Source organism: Podarcis liolepis (genome assembly GCF_965112155.1).
Source record: "Podarcis liolepis genome assembly, chromosome: 12".
Lineage (NCBI taxonomy): Eukaryota > Metazoa > Chordata > Lepidosauria > Squamata > Lacertidae > Podarcis > Podarcis liolepis.
The window spans coordinates 2,264,375-2,284,438 of NC_139563.1; the positions used below are offsets into that span (position 1 = coordinate 2,264,375).

Genomic DNA, 20,064 nt, shown 5'->3' on the forward strand with positions numbered 1-20,064 from the left:
TATTGAAAACAGTTTTAAAAAACCCATTCACAATCCCAGAAATAAAGTGGGTCCTAAAATCAATGCATTAGGCGTCAAAGGAGAAAGAGGGGCGTCATCAGTATCCGCTGGAAGCTGTGCAATGAAGGCAAGAGTGAGTTGGGGGGGTCTGGGTGGACCACAAGTTTAATAGGAGGTTAAATGCTAGAATCATAGAATTGGAAGAGACCACAAGGGCCATCGAGTCCAACCCCCTGCCAAGCAGGAAACACCATCAGAGCACTCCTGACATATGGTTGTCAAGCCTCTGCTTAAAGACCTCCAAAGAAGGAGACTCCACCACACTCCCTGCTATTCTAGGCTTCATCAACAGGTCTCGTGGGATATTGGAGAACTGGGTGCAAGCCCAGTAGGGACAAATGTAAGTTTCTGCACTTAGGCAGGAAGAACCAGATGCACAAATATAGGGCTGGGGACACCTGGAAAAGGATCTAGGAGTCTTGGTGGACTACAAGCTGAAGACGAGCCCACAGTGTGATGCAGCAGCAAAAAAAGCTAATGCTTTTTCTAGGCTGCATCAACAGAAATATAGTGTCCAGACCAAGGAAAGTAATAGTCCTGCTCTAATTTGCCTTGGTCAGGCCACACTTTGAATACTATATCCAATTCTGGAAACCACAATTTAAGAAGGATGTTGACTAGCTGGAAGATGTGCAGAAGAGGGCAGCCAAGCCTTATGGGGGAATGGCTGAGGGAGCTGGGAATGTTTAGCCTGGAAAAGAGGAGGTCGAGAAGAGATACGAGAGCCAACTTGAAATATCTCAAGGGCTGTCCAGCTTGTTTCCTTCTGCTCCAGAGGGTAGGACTCGAACCCATCGCTCCAAGTCACAAAGAAGGAGATTCCGACTAAACTGTGACGGTGGAGCAGTCTCCCTCGGGAAGGGGCTGGATTCTCCTTTCTTGGAGGTTTATAAACTGGCCATCTATCATGGCTGCTTTAGCTGAGATTCTTGTGTTGCAGGGGGTTGGACTGGATGACCTCTGGGTCCCTTCCAACTCCCCAATTCTACGATGTTACCTTTGTACAGGAGATTCCTTCCTGCGCCCACAAACCCCACCCTCTCCAGACAAGCTAGAGGCGGGACCAGATTTCAAGGACACACCACAGTCTGGCAAACAACCCAATTTGGGGGGGGGTATTCTTCCAGAGCAGGCCGATGGGGGACATTGTGTGGGGTCAGAGGCCCAGACCCCGAGCCCTAGGGTCAGAGGCTCCCCACACCCCATTGCCTGTGGGCAATCGGAGCCCTTCCCGGCGCCCGCCTCTGGCCCGGGCTCACCTTGGCAGCTGCTGCACTCGCACTGGTGGATGACGGGCAAGACGACGGGCTCCGTCTCGCCCCCCTGGCACTGCAGGTTCAGGATGCGGACGGGGCTGACGGGGTCCAGGCGGTAACTGCAGCACTCGCACACGGTCTGCAGGTAGGGCTCCTGCGAGGGGCACCAGGAGGGCAGGGGAGGAGAGAGATAAAAAACCCAAACAGGTGTATCAAAACACCATTGATGAGGCCCTACGCTACTGAAGGTAAAAGGGCCAGTTCTATGTCCAGCTTTATATCGGCTCCCCCCAATATAGAAACTCCCCACTTCTCTGAGGAGCGCAGACTGGCCCACTGTCTCCTCCCCAATCCAGCTTCTCCAGGCAGCGAGTTCCAAAGTTGCCTGGGAGGAGCCACCACCGAGAAGGACCTGCTAGGTGGCCCCACCAGGACCAGATTTAGGTTTGATGTGGCCCTCAGCTCCTGAAGGTAACAGGGCCCTTTCTATGTCCAACTGTCCTATGTCAGCAACAAATTGTCGCTGTTTTTTATGTTGAATCTATGCTATATTGTAATTTATGGACCTAATAGGTATCTCAAGCCAACTGCACACAACAAAATACGTATTCAATCAAAGTAATTGTTGAACTGGGATACAATTAAGAAGAAGTACATTAATCGTGAAATACATGCCATGTAACCAGTCGCTGCAGAATGTAGGCACCCTATATAGAGAAATGAGCAAACCAGTGATATTTTAGGGAGCAGGTGAGCAGGCAGGGCCCATGACTTACGTCATAGGAGCTTACACAACACAAAACACTGTTGCTGTATGTAGGTTTTATTTTATTTTATTTGTTTTATCTTATATTTTGGAAATGTGTGTCCAGTTGTTGTGTTTCCTTTAAATTTTTTTGGGGCCCCCAAGAGAGTGAGGCCCTAAGCTAGAGCTTGTTCAGCTTATACGTAAATTTCAAGGAGAGTCTGCCTGGAGCCCAGGTCAGGAAGGGGCTGGTTTTTTTGGTTTGGTTTTTTTGGTTTTTTTATTTATACATTTTCATTAGTTTTACAATCAATTTAACATTCCAAAATTTGGCTTCCTTCCCCCTCTTTCAGCGGTTCCTTACATTTATTTTTTAATATCTTCTGCATATCTGAATTCATTTAACTTCCTCATTTAAATATCTACTGTAAATATGTCCTCTTATAAAACCGCAGGTTATTACAATAATCCTGCCAATGTTTTTATCTGTCTACAATTTATCTGTAAATATTCAATTAACCGTTTTCATTATTCAAGGTACGGCAACCCTATCACACAGAAGCTGTTGGAGGACTAAAAACGGACCCCCTTTGAAATGAAAATTCTCCCATCCAAAAATGTTATTATTTTCTATTTATTTGAGTTATATACCACCCTTCATGCAACAACAACAACAACAATTTATTTATACCCTGCCCATCTGGCTGGGTTTCCCCCCAAAACTCAGACATTTCCTTTAAAATGTAAAAATCCGCCTGGATGGGCATGTTCGCCCCCTAAAAGAGGACAGGTCCTGGTTTTCCTGGGCATATGGCAACCCTACCGCTTGTGCACTACTGATAACCCCAATACACTGCGCGGACTGTGAGGGGCGAGGCCACTGGGTGACGCAGAGGGGGCTTCTGGAGAGGGCAGTGCCCGCCCGGTGCCTTGGCCTGGCGCCTACTTACCTCGGGGATGACGTTGGTGTGGGAGGGGCAGCGCCCCCGGCAGTAGCTCACCTCCACGCCAGCCAGGAAGCAGCCGCCCTTGGTGATGTTGCGGAGCTCTGTGTGGTGCTGGCAGTCGGGCTGAGGGTGATCTTCTGCAGGGGAAGAGGAGGGCAATGTGGCAGGCCAGCGGGCAAGGGGGGCACCCCTGTGCGAGGGTCTCAGGGGCCCAGGCCTGGGGCTGATGGGGAGTTTGGGCCCAGCAAAAATCCCCCAAACCCTGACCCACGTCGGACGGAACAGTTTCTGTTTCCCGTTGGTTGGTTTGGTTCAAAACATTTACGCATCACAATTTGCAAAAGAAGAAAAACAAAAAAGCCAATAAGATTATAAATAAGGAAAGCTAACAATAGCAATTGAAGGCTTTTGGAAGCTAAAATCACAACAGATTGGAAGTCAAAACGTCTGGGTGGGCTGGCCTGGACTCAAATGTTTTCAGCAGGCACTGCAAAGGGCACAGGGGAGGAGCCTGCCTGTTGTGTCAAGAGGCAAGGAGTTCCAAAGGTGATGGTAAAAAACCTTAAAGCGGATCACAGAACGAATAAAACGGTAACGATTACCGGTAAAACGGTTAAAAGGAACTGTTTAGAACATTGGGAGGGATATGAAAGCAGCAGAAAAGGAAAATCAGATTAAGACACGCATCAACAGTCCGCAGGTCTGAGTAGGGTTCTCTGGACAAAAAATGTTTTCGGCAGTCACCAAAAAGAGAATTGCCTGATCTCCATAGGCGGGGAGTTCCAAAGAGTGGGGCTGCCACAATTAAAGATGGCTTTGTTGCAAATGGGGATTCCCTGCTCTCCCTCCCCGTCTCGCCCGCCTGCCCGGGATGCAGAAGCCCTGATATGGGGGACCCGGCTCCTAGCCCAGGCCTGAAACCAAGACCCCAAAGGCACAGCCTAGAAAGGACCCTCTGGGGGCTCTCTCCCCCCTCGCAAGCCCACCTACCAGGCAGCTCCTTCCTGCACAGCGGGCAGCAGCTCTCGGCCTCCTGCACTTTGACTTCGCCCTGAGGAGAGAAGAATCACAGAAGGGACCCCAAGGGTCATCTAGTCCAACCCCCTACGACGCAGGAACCTTTTTGCCCAGAGTGGGCTCAAACCCACGACCCTGAGATTAAGAGTCTCCTGCTCTACCAACTGAGCTGTCCCGCAGGGCTGAGCTGCGGGTACTCGCTTTCAAATCCCTGCAGACCCCAGGCACCTGAGCATGTGCAAAGTGTCTTTCCCTACACCCTCGAGCAAGCTGCAGCCTGGTCTCCCTGCTCGCCACATATCCCAGGATGTGTTTCTGCCACCGCCTGCCCCCCTCGGAGTTCTCATTTCCCCAACTGACCCTCATTGACCCCCCATTTTTGGTCCCCCCCCCAGTCCCCACGCAGAGCTTTTCCTACCGGAGGAAGGGCGATTGCCTGCGCTATACTCATGCCCTCCACCTGAGAAAATCCCTTGACCCCAATTTTATTTTATTCTTCGGCAGATTTACAAAACATGTGTCAATTAATAAATTTCAGTCAAGCGCCAATTCGCCCTCCTTCCCAAGCTCAGTGGCACTGGCGGGGGAATTTGGGACATTCCGCGATCAAATCAGAAGCCCAGGTGGTTTCCATAATTCTGGGACTGTCCCTGGAAAATCGGGACGCTTGGAGGGAATGCTAGATTGGCCTCCTCTGGACTGAACCAGCAGACCGTCCATATATTCTTCGTTAATTGTCCTACGTTGAGAGGAGGCGAGGGCAAGGCCCACACGGGGTGGCCCCTGAGTCTGTTTTTGGCCCGCAGGACAGAGGCGCCCTGCAGGGGTGCAAATATCGAGAGTGTGGGGGTCAGGTGGGATTGCTATGAGGAATTATGAAATATAGAGCAAGCCATTGTGTCCACGATGAACGCATTGCGTTGACTGGGCTTGATTCATTGACAATAGTTTCTGATCGAATCCCACAAGCCTCTCCACCTCGGCCATTTGCTTTCTCTACGCCTGACAGGCACGGATAAGCATTCTATACACAGGCCAGTTGCAAATACCTCAAGGCAGGTGATCGGGGGACAGGTAGCCTCGCACACGGCCCTCCCGTTCAGACAATGGCAAGTTTTGCAGCCCTCCTGCCATTCTGTGCCAGCCTGCAGAGGAGAGAAAGAAGGGGAGAGAAGGCTTTAGAGGGCCTGCAGAGTGCAACCGGCTTAGAAATTATTCTTATTATCATTGCCATCGTTAACATATCAATTTCTGTCCTGCTTTTTCCCCCAGATCAGGACTCACACAAATTAAAACGGCACAGGTCGAATGCAAAAAGTTACAGACGTACAAAAGATGGTCGTTAGAATGTGATTTAAGAGAATAAAAATGATATAAATAAACAAATCTAATAAAAACAGGTAATGAAAACAGCACAGCACTATTTCCTTCCTTAAAAAAAAACTAGCCTGCCAGAATAAAATAATCTTCGGCCAATGGAAGGACAAGGAGGGAGCCAGTCTGGCTTCTCTAGGGAGGGAGTGCCAAAGTTTGGAGCAGTCACTAAGAAGGCCCTGCAATAAGTCACAGAATTCTAGAGCTGCAAGAGACCCCCAGGGGTCATCTAGTCCTTTGTGCCCACCAATGTGGAATAAGCAGGTTGAGGCCACAAAACTTTGTCTCGCCAAAGCCAGATACCTTTGCCCTCCCCTCCAATCCAAAATGCCGCCACCGCTCACACTCACCGCATAAATCTGGCCCCGATGCTCACACTCGCAGTGAGCAGCCAGAACGCAGTGTCCGCTCTTGTTCCGGTAGTGCCCCAGCTGGCACACGCAACCCTGCCCAGATCTTGGGGTGCAGTTCTGCAGGGGATCCTCGTAGATCTGGTGGCAGCCTCGCTCGCAGGGGGCGGGGGAATCGGTCCTGAGCCAGAGCTCGCCGGCAGGGCAGGCTGTGGGCAGGAGGGATACCAGTCAGAGTAGCCTTTGCCAACCAGGTGCCAGTATACCTGAAGGAGCGTCTCCACCCCCATCGCTCAGCCTGGACACTGAGGTCATCCTCCGAGGGTCTTCTGCTGGTTCCCTCACTGCAAGAAACGAAGTTACAGGGAACCAGGCAGAGGGCCTTCTTGGTGGTGGCACCCGCCTATCCGATGTCAAGGAAATAAACAACTACCTGACTTTTAGAAGACATATGAAGGCTGCCCTGTTTAGGGAAGTTCTTAAGGAATTTGATTGTGTTTTTAATATCCTGTTGGGAGCCTCCCAGAGTGGCTGGGATACAAATAATAAAATTATTATTATCAAACTCCCACCAGCACCGCCCAGCTCCATCGACTGTTCCTCACAAGGCTTGGTTTCCAGACCCTTTATCGCTTCTGGTTCAGCTGCGCTTCTGTTTCGGGAAGTTCCACTTAGCTAGGCTTGTATCAAAACGTAAAAGGGGAGATTTTCTGTTCCTCCCCGATTCCCCAGGGGCAGGAGAATGATCCGCAGGGGCAAAGGAAAGCCACTGAGCCTTACCGCAGTCTGGGAGTGAACACGACATCCAGCGCTCAGAGGGTCCTTCGCACTCAGCACCGCCGTAGAGGCGCAGCTGGTGGCGGTGGCGCCGGGACGTCCGTTGTCCGGAGCCACACGTCACGGAGCAGGGTGACCACGGGGACCACTCAGACCAGACGCAGGGCACTGCGAGAAGCGGGAGAGCGGCTGGGTGAGGGAGTGTGGCTGGCAGAGGGCACCCTGGGTGGGCGTCGGATCAGGGCCCGGTGCTGTGTGGGGCAGGTGGTGGCTGGGAGGGCAGAGAAGCGCCCAGGTAATTGCCCCAGAAGGAGGGCAAATATGGGTGTGGCACCCCTGCCCCCTGGCGGCTCAGTCCTGAAGTGGGCGATGCCAGAGTTCAGGGCAGAGCTCTCGCTTTTGAGAAGGGGTTTGGTTGGGGTTCGGGGATGGGAGGAATGCACTCTGCACAGGCTCAGAGGAAGCGTTGGCCGTCTGGTCCCAGGGCTGAGAAGAGGAAGTTGGCAGGCAAACACAAGGCAAACACAGGAACCCCAGACCCCTTTGGCCCCTCCAGGCTGCCAGCCCCCTTCCCGGTGCCGTGGGGCTGAAAGCAATGGGGCTGTAGGGGGCAGAAAGGGGGCAAGCTCTGCCTGGAGAGGGTCTGTGCCCCTTGGCAGCCTCTTACCATCGCAGTCCTCCTGGGTGCAGGTGAAGACCCCCCTCTGGCAGACACTGCGGAGCCAAACAAAAGGAGTCAGAAGGCAGCCAAGGAAGGTGCGGCGGGTTAACAGAGCCCAGGGCTGGGCGGGAGGAGACCCGGGTTCAAATCTCCACTGGGTGGCCTTCAGCCAGTCTTCCTCTCTCTGTCTAGCCTACTTCGTCCCCTCCCTCTCCCCTTTTTATGAAGATTACCCGCTCTGGGATCCCACAGCTAATTCTCCCCTGGTCTCCCAAGTAGGACTAATTTAGGACTAATTAGGCCCAAGTAGGACTAATTTAGCCAGCTAGCCCTGGTGATCATCTAATGTTTATTGGATGGATTTCCCCCCTAAATTGATTTTTGAATTCTGAATTTATTGTTATTCACGTTTTATACTGTATTTTATGTTGTTTTTTCTTGCATCAATTAAGTGTTCTGAATTTGTTGTTAGCCGCCCTGAGCCCGGTTTTCTGAACTGGGAAGGGTGGGTGTCAGGGAACTGACATCGGAGCCAGAGGCGGAGGCGGAGGCAAGGCTCCCAAGCGATGCTGGAGAAGGGCCCAGCAGGGAGAGAGGCAGCTCATCAGCGGGGGAAGGAAATCAGCGCAACACCAGGGATAAATGGGGGCAGATGGGGGAATCGGCGAGAGGGCTCCAGGACTCCTCGCCGGAGACCAGCGGGGAGAGCACGGGTCCTCCGCTACCCACGCCCTCCCTGCGCAGAAGACTTCCGCGCAGGGAGAGTAGGAGGAGACTTGGCGTCAAACAGCTTTTATGCTGGAAAAGGTTTAAGAAACGCCCACTGACGGATTCTGCTAGCGACTGAAACAGCCACAAAGTGAAGGGCTGCCCAGACAGAAAAGGTTTAACCAGGCAACCTAGCCAGGAGTGGCGGCAACTTACGCACGAGCAACCCCTATTATTATTACAGTGGGGTATAAATAAAAATGTATTATTTATTATTACTTTGCAGGGCTGTTGTGATGCTCAAATGCAGGAGTGGGAGAAATACACACACACACACACACACACACACACACACACACACACGCCCCGCCCCGAACGGCTTACGGGAGAGTCAGGATATCAAAGTAGGCCATGGAAAGAGGCCCTCAAATCTGAAAGGCCGTCACAAGAAATATGGAGCAAGCTTGCTTTTTGCTGCTCCAGGAGAGACAACCCAAACCAACGGAGTCAAAGGACAATAAATGAGATTCCAGCTGAACCTTGGGAAGAAATTTCTGACGGTGGAAGCTATTTGACAGTGGAAGGAACCACCGCTGAAGATGGCACACTCTCCTTCCTCAGATATTTCAAAGCAGAGGTTGGATGGCCACCTGTCAGGGATTCTCCCGCTGTGATTCCTGCATCACGGGCGGCTGGACTAGAGAACCTTTGGGGGATCCCTTCTAAATCTACGATTCTATGATTCCTCCTGCAGCCCAGGGTGGGTGGATGGGGAGAGGAGCCCCCTGTGTGATGGCCTGGGATTCGGACTCGGAGGCTGAACCTGAGGAATCCCAGCCTGCACAGGAGTCCCCGTCTCCAGAACCAGCTTAGCCAGGGCTGGAGCATGAGCCTGAAGGGTCCTCACCTCTGCTGGATCCTCAGGTGCAAGCACCAGCTGAGTCTGCTCTGGCTCCTGAGGTGATGGAGGACTCATTGCCTGCAGGTGCTCCACTCTCAGCCCCGTCAGGGGAAGCTGAGGTTGCCTCTGGGTCCGGGAACCCTCCAGCCTCTCCTGAGCTGCAGAGGCTCAGGGCAGAGAGGCGTAGGGAACTAAGTTCCCGCAGGAGGAGTGCTTGCCTCCAGGCCAGGAGAGGCGAGTCACCTGAGGATCGGGGCTGCCCTATGCCTCGGGGCAGATAAAAGCCGGCCAGCCCCAGTCCCAAGTTGCGGGAGCAATATTGTTGGTTGCTAGTTCCTGCCTGAGCTCCTCACCCACCCTGGGTCCCTGCTTGCAAGCCTGTTCCTGACTTCACCCGACTCCCTGCCCTGCACCCAGCTTCAGCTACTACGGACTGCCTCCACGTTGCACCTTTGACCACGGACCGGACTTGGACCTCGCCTCTCGGGTAACCCACGGAACCAGCACACCCTGAATAGGAAGGACCTTACGCGGCGTCGCCTGCTCTAAGTCAAGAACACCCTGCCCTACAATTTCCGCAGCTGGAACAGGACCCAGGAGTCCTGGCTCAAAGAGACGAAGAGAAAAAGACAACAGTGACTTTGAAAAAGAATGGGAACCATTTATATTATACTTGCAGAAACAAAGAAAGTCTATAGACTTGATGGCAGGATTTAAATAAATATTCACATCATTAGCATTAGAAAATGTGTGGAAGATAGAGAAACAGGATGGTGTGCCTCATTTTTATGTTTTAAGGTTTGATGTTGTTGTATAAATATGTTGCTGGTACTATTTTCTTTTAGGAAATAGCAAAGTGAATGAAAGGAGAAACAAACTAGAAACAGAAGTTGGCGGAAGCCCAGAAGGGGAGGGAGGAAGGAATGTATAGTAAACGTTATGGATATGAGATGTATGTAATGAATGAAAAAGGAAAATGAATTTTAAAATAATATTTTTTAAAAAAAAGCTTCTGTGCTGCAATGGGCAGCGTCATCCAGTTTTCTCTCTCTCTCTCTCTCTTTTTTAGAAGTTTTTATTGGATTTTACAAAGTATAGAAAAAAATGCAAAGACAGGAGCAAGAAAAAAAATAGAAGCACTAATACATACTACAAAATACAACAACACACACATTAAACACAAAAAATACAAAATACATACGTTAAAAACTAATAACAAAAAGAAAAGCACATATAAGAAAAAACACAAAAATTTCTTCTTTCTTAATTTTAGATCTTAAATTCACATATTCTCCTGACTTCCTTGCGTCCCCCGTTCTTGTATCCCTTTTCAAAATTAGTTCAGCAAATTCATAGCCCATTAATTTACCTATTGTTGGTTTAATCTTAAATTTTATCTTGTTGCTAGAACCCCCACAATTCATTTCAATGTCATCAACATTCAGAAATTTTACAATGTTTCTGCAAATAGATTTTAAATTTCCCCCAATCTTCTTCCACTTGCTCTTCTCCCTGGTCTCGGATTCTGCAGAAACATTGTTTTCTCTTTTGCCCCCCAAAGTGACTATTTCAGAGATCCTGCCCCCCCCCAGCCCACGCTCACCAGCTGTTGCACTCGTGGCGAATGACGCTGCCCGGCGGATGCTCCTCTCCCTGTTCCTCTTGGGAAATGTTGGCAGCCCAGGGCATGGTGGGCACCGAGCCCAGCTGGCAGCGGCATTCTTCTGGGGGGACGCAGCCCCCGTCCTGCAGCACCTGTGGGCCCAGAGGAGGCTCAGCGTCAGCAGGTGCGCTGCCGTGGGGCAAGGGTGCTCCCCCTCCCTGCTTTGTGACTGGCTGGCCCCCCGGCGAGAAGAGACTGGGCCGGGCACAGATGCCCTCCTGGGAAGGGGCTCTCGGCTCAGAAGTGCGGGAAATTGCAATCAGATAGCAAGTTTAGAGGGACGCGGGTGGTGCTGTGGGTTAAACCACAGAGCCTAGGACTTGCCGATCAGAAGGTCGGCGGTTCGAATCCCCGCGACGGGGTGAGCTCCCGTTGTTCGGTCCCTGCTCCTGCCAACCTAGCAGTTCGAAAGCACGTCAAAGTGCAAGTAGATAAATAGGTACTGCTCCGGCAGGAAGGTAAATGGTGTTTCCGTGCGCTGCTCTGGTTCGCCATCGTTTTTCTTTTTTTTTACTTTTCAAATTTATACATTTCTTTAGTTTTACAATCAATCTGGCATTCCAAAATTCGGCTGCCTTCGCCCTCTTTCTGCAGTTCCTTAAATTTATTTTTTAATATCTTCTGCATATCCAAGTTCACTTAACGTGTTCATTTAATTACCTACTGTCAATATATACTCTTATGAAACTGCAGGTTATTACAATAATCCTGCTAATGTTTTTATCTGTTGACAATTTATCTGTAAACAATCCATAAACCATCTCCATTCTTTTATAAAAAGTTTGTTATCTCGATTTCTTATTCTTCCAGTGAGTTTCACCATTTCTGCATATTCCTTAAGTTTTTTGTATCCATTCTTCCTTTACTGAGACTTCTGCTTCTTTCCATTTTGGGGCAAGAAACATTCTTGCCGCTGCAGTAGCAGCCATAAATAAATTTCTATACAATTTAGGTAGTTATGTCCCTATAATTCCCAAAAGAAAAGCTTCTGGGTTTTTTAAAAAAATAAAAGTTATTTTGAGCATCCTTTTCAATTCATAATATATCATTTCCCATAATCTTTTTTCAATGCTCACTGGGGCACTTTGAGCATATTACACTGATCCTATACAATTCTATACAATTTAGGTAGTTCTGTCCCTGTAATTCCTAAAACTTTGCCATCTCAGCAGAGTCCAATAATTTTAACAACCATTTCTCTGCCGAATTAAACCCTACAGAGCGGCTGCCAGCCAGTGCAGGCAACACCAGCCTAGGTAGACAGAAAGGGCAGCTTTGGGTGCTCTGAGCTCACTCACCTGTCCGGGGGGGCAGGCGCAGCCCGGCTGGCATTCCTCACGGAGGCACTGGGTGTGAGGGTGCAGGTCGGAGCAGGACCGTGGGCAGGCATTGGCGCAGTCGCTGTAGACTTGGTATCCTGGGCATTCTGGCACAGGGAGGAGGAACGATGTAAAAGGCAGTGTTGCATAGTGGTTAGAGCAGGGGGGGATCAGCAAAATTTTTCAGCAGGGGGCCGGTCCACTGTCCCTCAGAACTTGGGGGGGATGGACTATATTGGGGGGGGGGGGGATGAATGAATTCCTATGTCCCACAAATAACCCAAAGATGCATAATTTGTTGCATCCAATAGAATAGAATAGCAGAAGATTCTCAGGTAAGATGTGCCAAATTAAATATCCGAATCCCCTTTGCAGTTGACCGCAATTTTGTCTACTTCTCTGCCTGGCCTGCATTGCAGGGTCGTTGTTCTTAGGATGAAATGAGGAGGTGGGATAACCTTGAGCTCCTTGGTGGGATATAGGTAAAGGGACCCCTGACCATTAGGTCCAGTCATGGCCGACTCTGGGGTTGTGGCGCTCATCTTGCTTTACTGGCTGAGGGAGCTGGCGTAAAGCTTCCAGGTCATGTGGCCAGCATGACTAAGCCGCTTCTGGCGAACCAGAGCAGCGCACGGAAACGCCGTTTACCTTCCCGCCGGAGCGGTACCTATTGATCTACTTGCACTTTGACATGCCTTCAAACTGCTAGGTTGGCAGGAGCAGGGACAGAGCAATGGGAGCTCACCCCGTCGCAGGGATTTGAACCGCCGACCTTCTGATGGGATATAAATGCATGCATAAACAGGGAGTCTTTGGTCCCCGGCTGCCGCTGAGCCGGCCCTGCCGTTGGGCGGCTTTTGGGGGGTCTCACCTGGCGTGCAGTTCTGCGTGTTGCAGGCGTGGTGCTGCAGGACGGGGTGGGCGCAGGGTTCCTCCAGCGGTGGGGAAAGGAGGCTGCGGTTCCTCTCGGACTCGCCTCCTCCGCAGGTGGCGCTGCAAGGGCTCCAGGCCGACCACTCGCTCAGCAGGCAGGCGGCTGCACAAGGAAAGGGGGGTATCAATGGCAGCACTGGAATCTCCCTCCTGCGCCTGCCGACCTGTGCTCAGGGAGGGATGCTCCAGCTCAGGGCTCAGCAACCTTTTCAGCAGGGGGCCGGTCCACCGTACCGCAGACCTTGTGGGGGCCGGAGTATATTGGGGGGGGGGGTGAAGGAATTCCTATGCCCCACAAACCCAGAGATGCATTTTAAATCAAAGCACACATTCTACTCATGTAAAAACACGCTGATTCCTGGACTGTCCACGGGCCGGATTTAGAAGGCGATTGGGCCGCATCCAGCCCCCGGGCCTTAGGTTGCCTGCCCCTGCTCCAGCTGGTAGAACCAGAGGCGGGGGGAGATTCAAAAGCTGGGGGCCACACAAAGGCTGTATCAGCCCTCACAATATTTCAGTCAATACAAAATCAAACCATAAAATTATAATTGCATTATAAATTATACTGATATATCATATATATAAAAATTATGTTTAATCAACGTAATGAGTGGAATAATAATGCTAAAGTAAATATATACATAAATAAATGTATATGTAAAGACACGCAAGACTGTGTAACGCCATAAAAGTACCGTCTATCACCTACTACAAAGTGACACGTCCATCACTTTCAGTGGGTCTACTCTGAATACAATGAGCATCAGATACAACTCGTTAATAAGGCTTCTTATTTCGATCCTGCCCACCTGCACATAGGAGTTAAGGGTGGAAAATCACAAAGTATCGCAACTCACAACAGGGGGGGGGGGCAAACAAACTGCTGTTCCCTGGATGAGAGTTGACTGTTCTAGGATATAAATCCCCTCTGCAAGTTAATGGATATGGATTTATTAAATACGGATGAAAAGTCATCACACCAGCGGCTGCTAAAACAAAGGATTAAGATCGGAATTGTGGAATTCGGACTAATTAAGCGAACTGGAGCAGGAACAAGGATTAACATCAACTCCAGATAACCGGAATATGGGAAGTCACCCAAAAACGTTGAATTCGGAACTGATTAACTGGCTTTTTTATTGCATTGTGATTTGGCACGATTTGGCATTGTATTAATGTGGCCTCCACTAGATTGTTATTAATAAAAAATTAATAAAAATGAGAGAGAGAGAGGGGGGGTTGGCTGTGTTGGCAGGGCCCAGGGGTAGGGGGCCCGGCTTGGCCTGACGCCAGGAGGCTGGCAGACTCACCCTCGCAGGGCTGTGGGCTGCACTGGGCTGCTTCCTCCATGGCATCGGCGGCGCAGGGGGCTCCCGCAGGGCTCTCGTGGCACTGCCGGTGCCGCAGGGTGCTGCCCCCACCGCAGCTGGCAGAACAGGGGCTCCACGCGGACCATTCCCCGTAGGACGGGCACTCCTTCTCAGGACACAAGAAGGTGCCGTTGGCACAGGTGCTGCGGAGGGAAGGAAGAGACGGGAACCCCAAATTACTAGGACCTGAGAACCTTGGGACAGGCTGACCTGCGAGATGCCTTACTGTGCATGCTCCCGCCCATCATCCAGCCATCGCTTCGTCCGCACGCCACTTTCTCAGACGAAAACCAAGCTACAAGCAGCTCAGGAAACAGAAAGGCAGTTCGAATTCAGGCACCGCAAGAGCATTTCGCGGCGAAAAGCACAAGGTCAAGAGCGGCAACACACAAAACAACGAGAACGTTTCTGTGCCGTAAACACATGGAACAAGATCACAGTCACAAAGCCCAGCAGCCGGAAAGGCAAGGGAGAACGGCAGCTCCACTTGGATCCCAGAAAAACCTCTTCCACAACATTGCCCTCTCGACTCCCCGAGAAAGCAAAGAGAGAGACTTTTCCATACAGTGTGGGGGAAATTTGTGGACTATTTGAAGAATTATCGTAAGCAACTTAAATAGTTAGCAGGGTTGATGTAAAAACATGTGGCAAAAATAAGTTAAAGGGAATATAAAAGGAAAAATTAGTAAACAGGTTTGAACTGGATAGGCAGTGGTAAAAGATATAGCATATGTAATCACAGAAAGTGGGGACAGGAGTCGATTTGAAGATATGCTTGACTGTGTAAATGTTTTCTTTGTTAAAATATTTGTAAAATGGAAAGTTAAAGGGGGGGGGAGTTTGCGACTTGATTTAAATTAGAACATTTAAGAAGTTAAATTCTCCAAGGTTTCCTGGCCAGGGAAGGTGACCCCTTCCGTCCCCCCAATTTGACCCCTTACCAGTTGTGGCAATCCAGCTCCACCGTCTGGCCTGGCATGACCTCCAGGGTGATGTTGGCCGTGGGGAGTCCACAGCGGCAAGCCGGGATCGGAACGCAGGCCCCGTCCTGGAGGAGCTGTCCGTCAGGACACCAGCATCCTGGGTGCGGAGGGGGGGGGGAGGAGGATGAGGAACTGGCCGGGCGAGAGAGGGGCGTTTGGGTTCTGACACGAAGGGTGTGGATGAGGCCGTGAACAGAGGGAATTCCAAAACACAAAAGGTACCTCCCACTTCTTCATGTATCTCACAGTTACCCTATGGAACTCATGGCCACAAGAAGCTGGGAATATGGCTCTAGCAAGAATATGGACTTTGGGATGAATTAAAGGAGTGCAGGCTCCTCCCAGCCAAAGATGCACAGTCTCTTAAGAGTGGCAGCCAAAACAATCGGGATGACGGAGCAATGCCCCTATGAAGAATGGTTGCAGCATTTGGGGCTTTTCAATGAAAATGATGTAAAAACAAATTGTTCAAAATGCAGTGTGATGGGATGATGAGCTGCTTGTGCGTAAAATCCAAGTCCCTCAGAGTTTGTTCAAGTCCGCAAACCTCTGTCTGTAACGGAGCCCCTTAAGCATGGCTCCGTCAGTCGCTGGCAGATTCCGACAGTGGTTGCTTTCGGAATCGCTTCCAACATAAAAGCTCCTTAACGGAAACACGTCTTCTGGACTCTCGGCGTGACAGTTTCCGGCGAGGAGTGGGTGTCCCTATGGGAGGTCCAGAAACCTCCCCACTGTTCTCGCTGGAAGTGTCTCTGAGCCATTCCTCCTGCTCACTTTCCCTCGGAGACCCTCCTCTCCCCCTGCAGGTTCCCTCTTCAGCTGCTGAGTCTCTCCCAACCTCTGTGAGCCCTTCCACCTCCTGTCCTTCCGATGGCAGTTCCCTGACATGCAGGTAGTAAAAAAAGGAAGGTAGGAAAAGCCCAGTACTATTAAATGCCATTTCCTTAAAGGCTGCATTTTAATGTTGTATTTTAATCTTGTTTTTTAAGTTGTATTTCAATCAACTTGTTTTTATTATTGGTTGTTAGCTGCCCTGAGCCCGGCCTTGGCTGGGGAGGGCGGGGTATAAATAAAAATTATTATTATTATTATCATTATTATTATTAAAAAATCCAAGCGCGCGCGCACACACGCACACACACACACACAGCCTGGGATAGCTCAATTGGTAGAGCATGTGGCGCATAATCTCAAGGTCGAGGGTTTGACCCCCACGTTGGGCAAAAGATTCCTGCATTGCAGGGGGTCGGAATAGATCAGGGGCTGGACTACGTGACCCTTGTGGTCCCTTCCATCTCTACAATTCTATGAAAAAATATTCACCTGTCAGCGGAAGGGCAACAAGGAGGGAACCAGTTTGAGACAAAATCCAGGACTGGGCAGGGTTGGCGTGGGGGGGGGGCAGAAGGAGGGGCGTTACCTTGCTTGCAGTCGCCATGTAGACACTCCACATGCTCCCAGAGGTCTGTGCAGGTGCGAGGGCAGCTGTTGGCGCAGGACGGGGCCCAAACTTTGCCCCGATCTTCACATTCCTCTCCTGGGAGAAGGGAGGAAGAAGAACAGCCCCCGGGACCATGAGAAAGCGGCACTTCTGGGTGAATCTTTTAGACTTGGGAACTCCCTGCCTCTTGGCATCAAACAGGCACCTTTGCTGTACAGTGGGACCTCGGTTTCCGAACGTAATCCGTTCCAGAAGACCATTTGAGCTCTGAAACGTTCAAAAACCAAGGTGCAAAGGGCGGTCTGCAAATTCAATTGAGAAAATTGAGAAAAATAACATACACAGTCAGCGGAAGCCGTTCGACTTCCAAGGCGTGTTTCAAAATGGAAGCATTTACTTCCGGGTTTACGGCATTCGAAAACCGGAACGTTCGTCAACGGAGACATTCAAAAACCGAGGAACCACTGTACTCTTTGCAGCACCTGCTGAAAACGTTCTTGTTTAGATGGGCCAAACTTGATGCTTAGAAAGTTGGTGTGAAGTTTAGCCCGTCTTGGTATTTTCATGTTTTGGGGATATGTTTTAAAGTATTGCAATTTTTTCTTGCTCATACTGTTGTTATCTTTTTGCAAACCACTTGGGTTTTTTCTTTCTAAACAACCAGGTGGTCTGGGAATCTTATGAAGTAAGTAAATAAGAGAGTTTCAGATTCGTTTCTGATTGTGTCCACACCAGGCGTGTCGAGGTCTAGATTCCTGGATAAATGACAAAGGGAGGAGAGAACCATCAACGGCTACTAGCCCTGGCCCCGCGGTTGGGAGGCAGCAACACTTCCGGAAACCGAAGGAGGAGAAAGAGCTTTCACGCCTGATTCCTGCTTCTGTGTTTCCCACAATAGGGCACCTTCAGGGTTGGCAAAACACAAGTGCAGGATCTGGTCTTCTGCCTGAAGCCATGGAAAGCTGCTGCGGGTCAGTGCAGATAATACTGATCTAGATGGACCAATGGTCTGACTGTTAGAATTCCTGCTCCATGATTGCAGTCATGGGATTTTTGTCTTTCACATGACGGTGTATGTTTTGACTCCACAGAGTGGGAAGTGACGGAGACAGGATGTTTGTGTTCCTGTGTTCTGTGAAGTGGGACTCTTGTCCTTTGTTCTTTTTCTCTTTGCTGTCTGATGCTAGAGGGAGAGGGAGCCATGTTGCAATGCTCCGTGTGTGTTTATATGTAAATAAAGTAGATTAGCCAAAATGCTGAGTTGCTGAGGTCTGTTACACATGATGTGCAAACTCTGCGGACCCCTAAGTGTGCCGGTGTCTGTTGGCGTTGGTCGCTATGATGTTTGGGCAGAAGAAAGCTTTTGAAGCTCCCGAACGATCGACCAGGAGGGAGGGAACATGCCAGTTGGGCATGTGTCTCTGCCAGGGTCCTACTCGAGAGTAGGACGAGCTCCTGACACTGACTTGGTTCAAGGCAGCAGTTTCCTCCGTTTCCCAGCCTTTCGGGGATCCCCCCCTTCCTAGTTGGATGGAACGTACCTGGGCAGGTGGCCGTGTTGCAGCTCTCGGACTGGGACCAGGCCCCGTGGCACCGGGTCTCTCCGGATGGGTGACGGGCGTAGCGCTGGCGCGTGCGGAACCCCCCACTGCAGGGCGCACGGCAGGGGCTCCAGGAGGTCCAAATGCTCCACAGGCAGAAGTCTGGAAGGGAGAGGAGGAGCTGCAGATAGTGGCCTTGCGGGGGGACGGGACTGTCTCAGCCGCCTCCGCTGCTGACCTCCCCCACCAAAGACCCCTCTCCCACATTAAGGACCATGAAAATGCACATTTCTCTACTCCTGGACCCATACAGGCGTTTGGGGACCTGAAGGAGCATCTTCACCCCCACCGCTCAGCCCAGACACTGAGGTCCAGCGCCGAGGGCCTTCTGGCGGTTCTGGCGGTTCTCTCCCTGCAAGAAGTGAAGATACAGGGAACCAGGCAGAGGGCCTTCTCGGTGGTGGCACCCACCCTGTGGAACACCCTCCCATCAGATGTCAAGGACATAAACAACCATCTTAGGAGTCAGCAAAGTTTTTCAGCAGGGGGCCGGTCCACTGTCCCTCAGACCTTGGGGGGGGGGGGGGCTGGACTATATTTTGGAGAAGAAGGAAAAAAATGAATGAATTCCTATGCTCCACACATAACCCAGAGATGCATTTTAAATAAAAGCACACAATCTACTCATGTAAAAACATTGCTGATTCCTGGACTGTCTGCAGGCCAGATTTAGAAGGCGATTGGGCCAGATCCGGCCCCCGGGTCTTAGTTTGCCTACCCATGAACTATCTGACTTTTAGAGGACATCTGAAGGCAGCCCTGTTTAGGGACGTTTTTAATGTTTGATGTTTTATTGTGCTTTTAATATTCTGTTGGGAGCCGCCCAGAGTGGCTGGGGAAACTCAGTCAGAGGGGTCGGGTTTAAATAAAAACAAATATTATTATTATTATTAACTCCTCCCAGTCAGCACAGCTGATGGGATTTGTGGTCCAAAACATCTTGGGAGTTCAGTGTTGCCTTGATTCAGGGCGCTAGACATGACAAAGAGCTATTTTATATATTGATTTTTTATAAAACCAATCGTTTTATTATTTCTACCCGCCCATCTGGCTGGGTTGCCCGTCACCCTGGCGGCTTCTGACACACATGAAAATGTAATAAAACATAACAATCTAATCCAATGAAAAAAGTCGCAATGACTTTAATGATAATACCATTTGAACCACTCCTGTGAAATATGCTGCCGTTTGGAATGATTAGTAGCTTCTCAGCTTTGCGAGAACGACACAAGGCCATATCCTGACTTTTATGAACAAAGCATTTTTTTAAAAAAATGTTGTTACCGCTCAACCTGAATAAGAAATGTTTCTTCAAGGGTGTGTGAATGAAACGCCTCTCTTACAGGCGTGCACGGTTTTCAGTTTGATTCAGTTGCAATTGTTTTTTAATTTTTTGTTCTTGAATGTTATTTTGTACAAGTGATTTTTTTTTATAAAAAAAAAACAAGCAGAAAACCTTCGCAAATGTGAGGATCCGGGCAAAGGCGTTTCTGATCCAGCTCGGCTGAGCACAGAGTGGCCAGTCCTGTCCAGCTTCTGCCCGTTTGAGGGTCCAGGCAGAGTCGGAAGCGATGCTGGACGGACACCAGAGCAGGCCAGGGGTCTCCTTCTCCAGGGGACCAGCTGAGGGTGGAGACCACGCTGGGGCCGAGGGCCACGAGAGGCAGGCAAGAGGAGCAGGACGTCCACTCCGACCAGGCGCTGACTGGAAGCAGACCTGAGGGGGGAAAGGAATCCGAGAATGGTAGAGTTGGAAGGGACCCCAAGGGTCATCTAGACCAACCCCCTGAAATTCAGGAATCACAGCTAAAGAATCACTGACACATGGCCACCCAACCTCTGCTATTAACTCTCCAAGGAAGGAGAGTCCACAACCTTCTGAGGGAGACCATTCCACTGTCAAACACCTCTTGATGTTGCGTCGCAATCTCCTTTCTTATAACGTGAAGCCATGGGTT

At 50.3% G+C, this 20,064-nt stretch overlaps 1 protein-coding gene across 2 annotated transcripts in view; it reads right to left on the minus strand.

Annotated features, from left to right (window-relative positions):
- Nucleotides 1-20,064, minus strand: part of LOC310689188 (SCO-spondin-like) — a 179,159-nt gene that overhangs the window by 819 nt on the left and 158,276 nt on the right. For both annotated transcript variants that reach the window (XM_083466452.1, XM_083466451.1), the window contains exons 97-111: nucleotides 19,563-19,823; nucleotides 18,047-18,208; nucleotides 16,485-16,601; nucleotides 15,023-15,161; nucleotides 14,022-14,224; nucleotides 12,650-12,814; nucleotides 11,758-11,885; nucleotides 10,400-10,551; nucleotides 7,194-7,240; nucleotides 6,530-6,694; nucleotides 5,750-5,958; nucleotides 5,075-5,170; nucleotides 3,999-4,059; nucleotides 3,012-3,145; nucleotides 1,320-1,470 (exon numbers count right to left, since the gene is read on the minus strand). In XM_083466452.1, coding sequence (XP_083322578.1) covers nucleotides 1,320-1,470; nucleotides 3,012-3,145; nucleotides 3,999-4,059; nucleotides 5,075-5,170; nucleotides 5,750-5,958; nucleotides 6,530-6,694; nucleotides 7,194-7,240; nucleotides 10,400-10,551; nucleotides 11,758-11,885; nucleotides 12,650-12,814; nucleotides 14,022-14,224; nucleotides 15,023-15,161; nucleotides 16,485-16,601; nucleotides 18,047-18,208; nucleotides 19,563-19,823 — 2,190 coding nt within the window. The remainder of the gene's footprint in view (nucleotides 1-1,319; nucleotides 1,471-3,011; nucleotides 3,146-3,998; nucleotides 4,060-5,074; nucleotides 5,171-5,749; nucleotides 5,959-6,529; nucleotides 6,695-7,193; nucleotides 7,241-10,399; nucleotides 10,552-11,757; nucleotides 11,886-12,649; nucleotides 12,815-14,021; nucleotides 14,225-15,022; nucleotides 15,162-16,484; nucleotides 16,602-18,046; nucleotides 18,209-19,562; nucleotides 19,824-20,064) is intronic.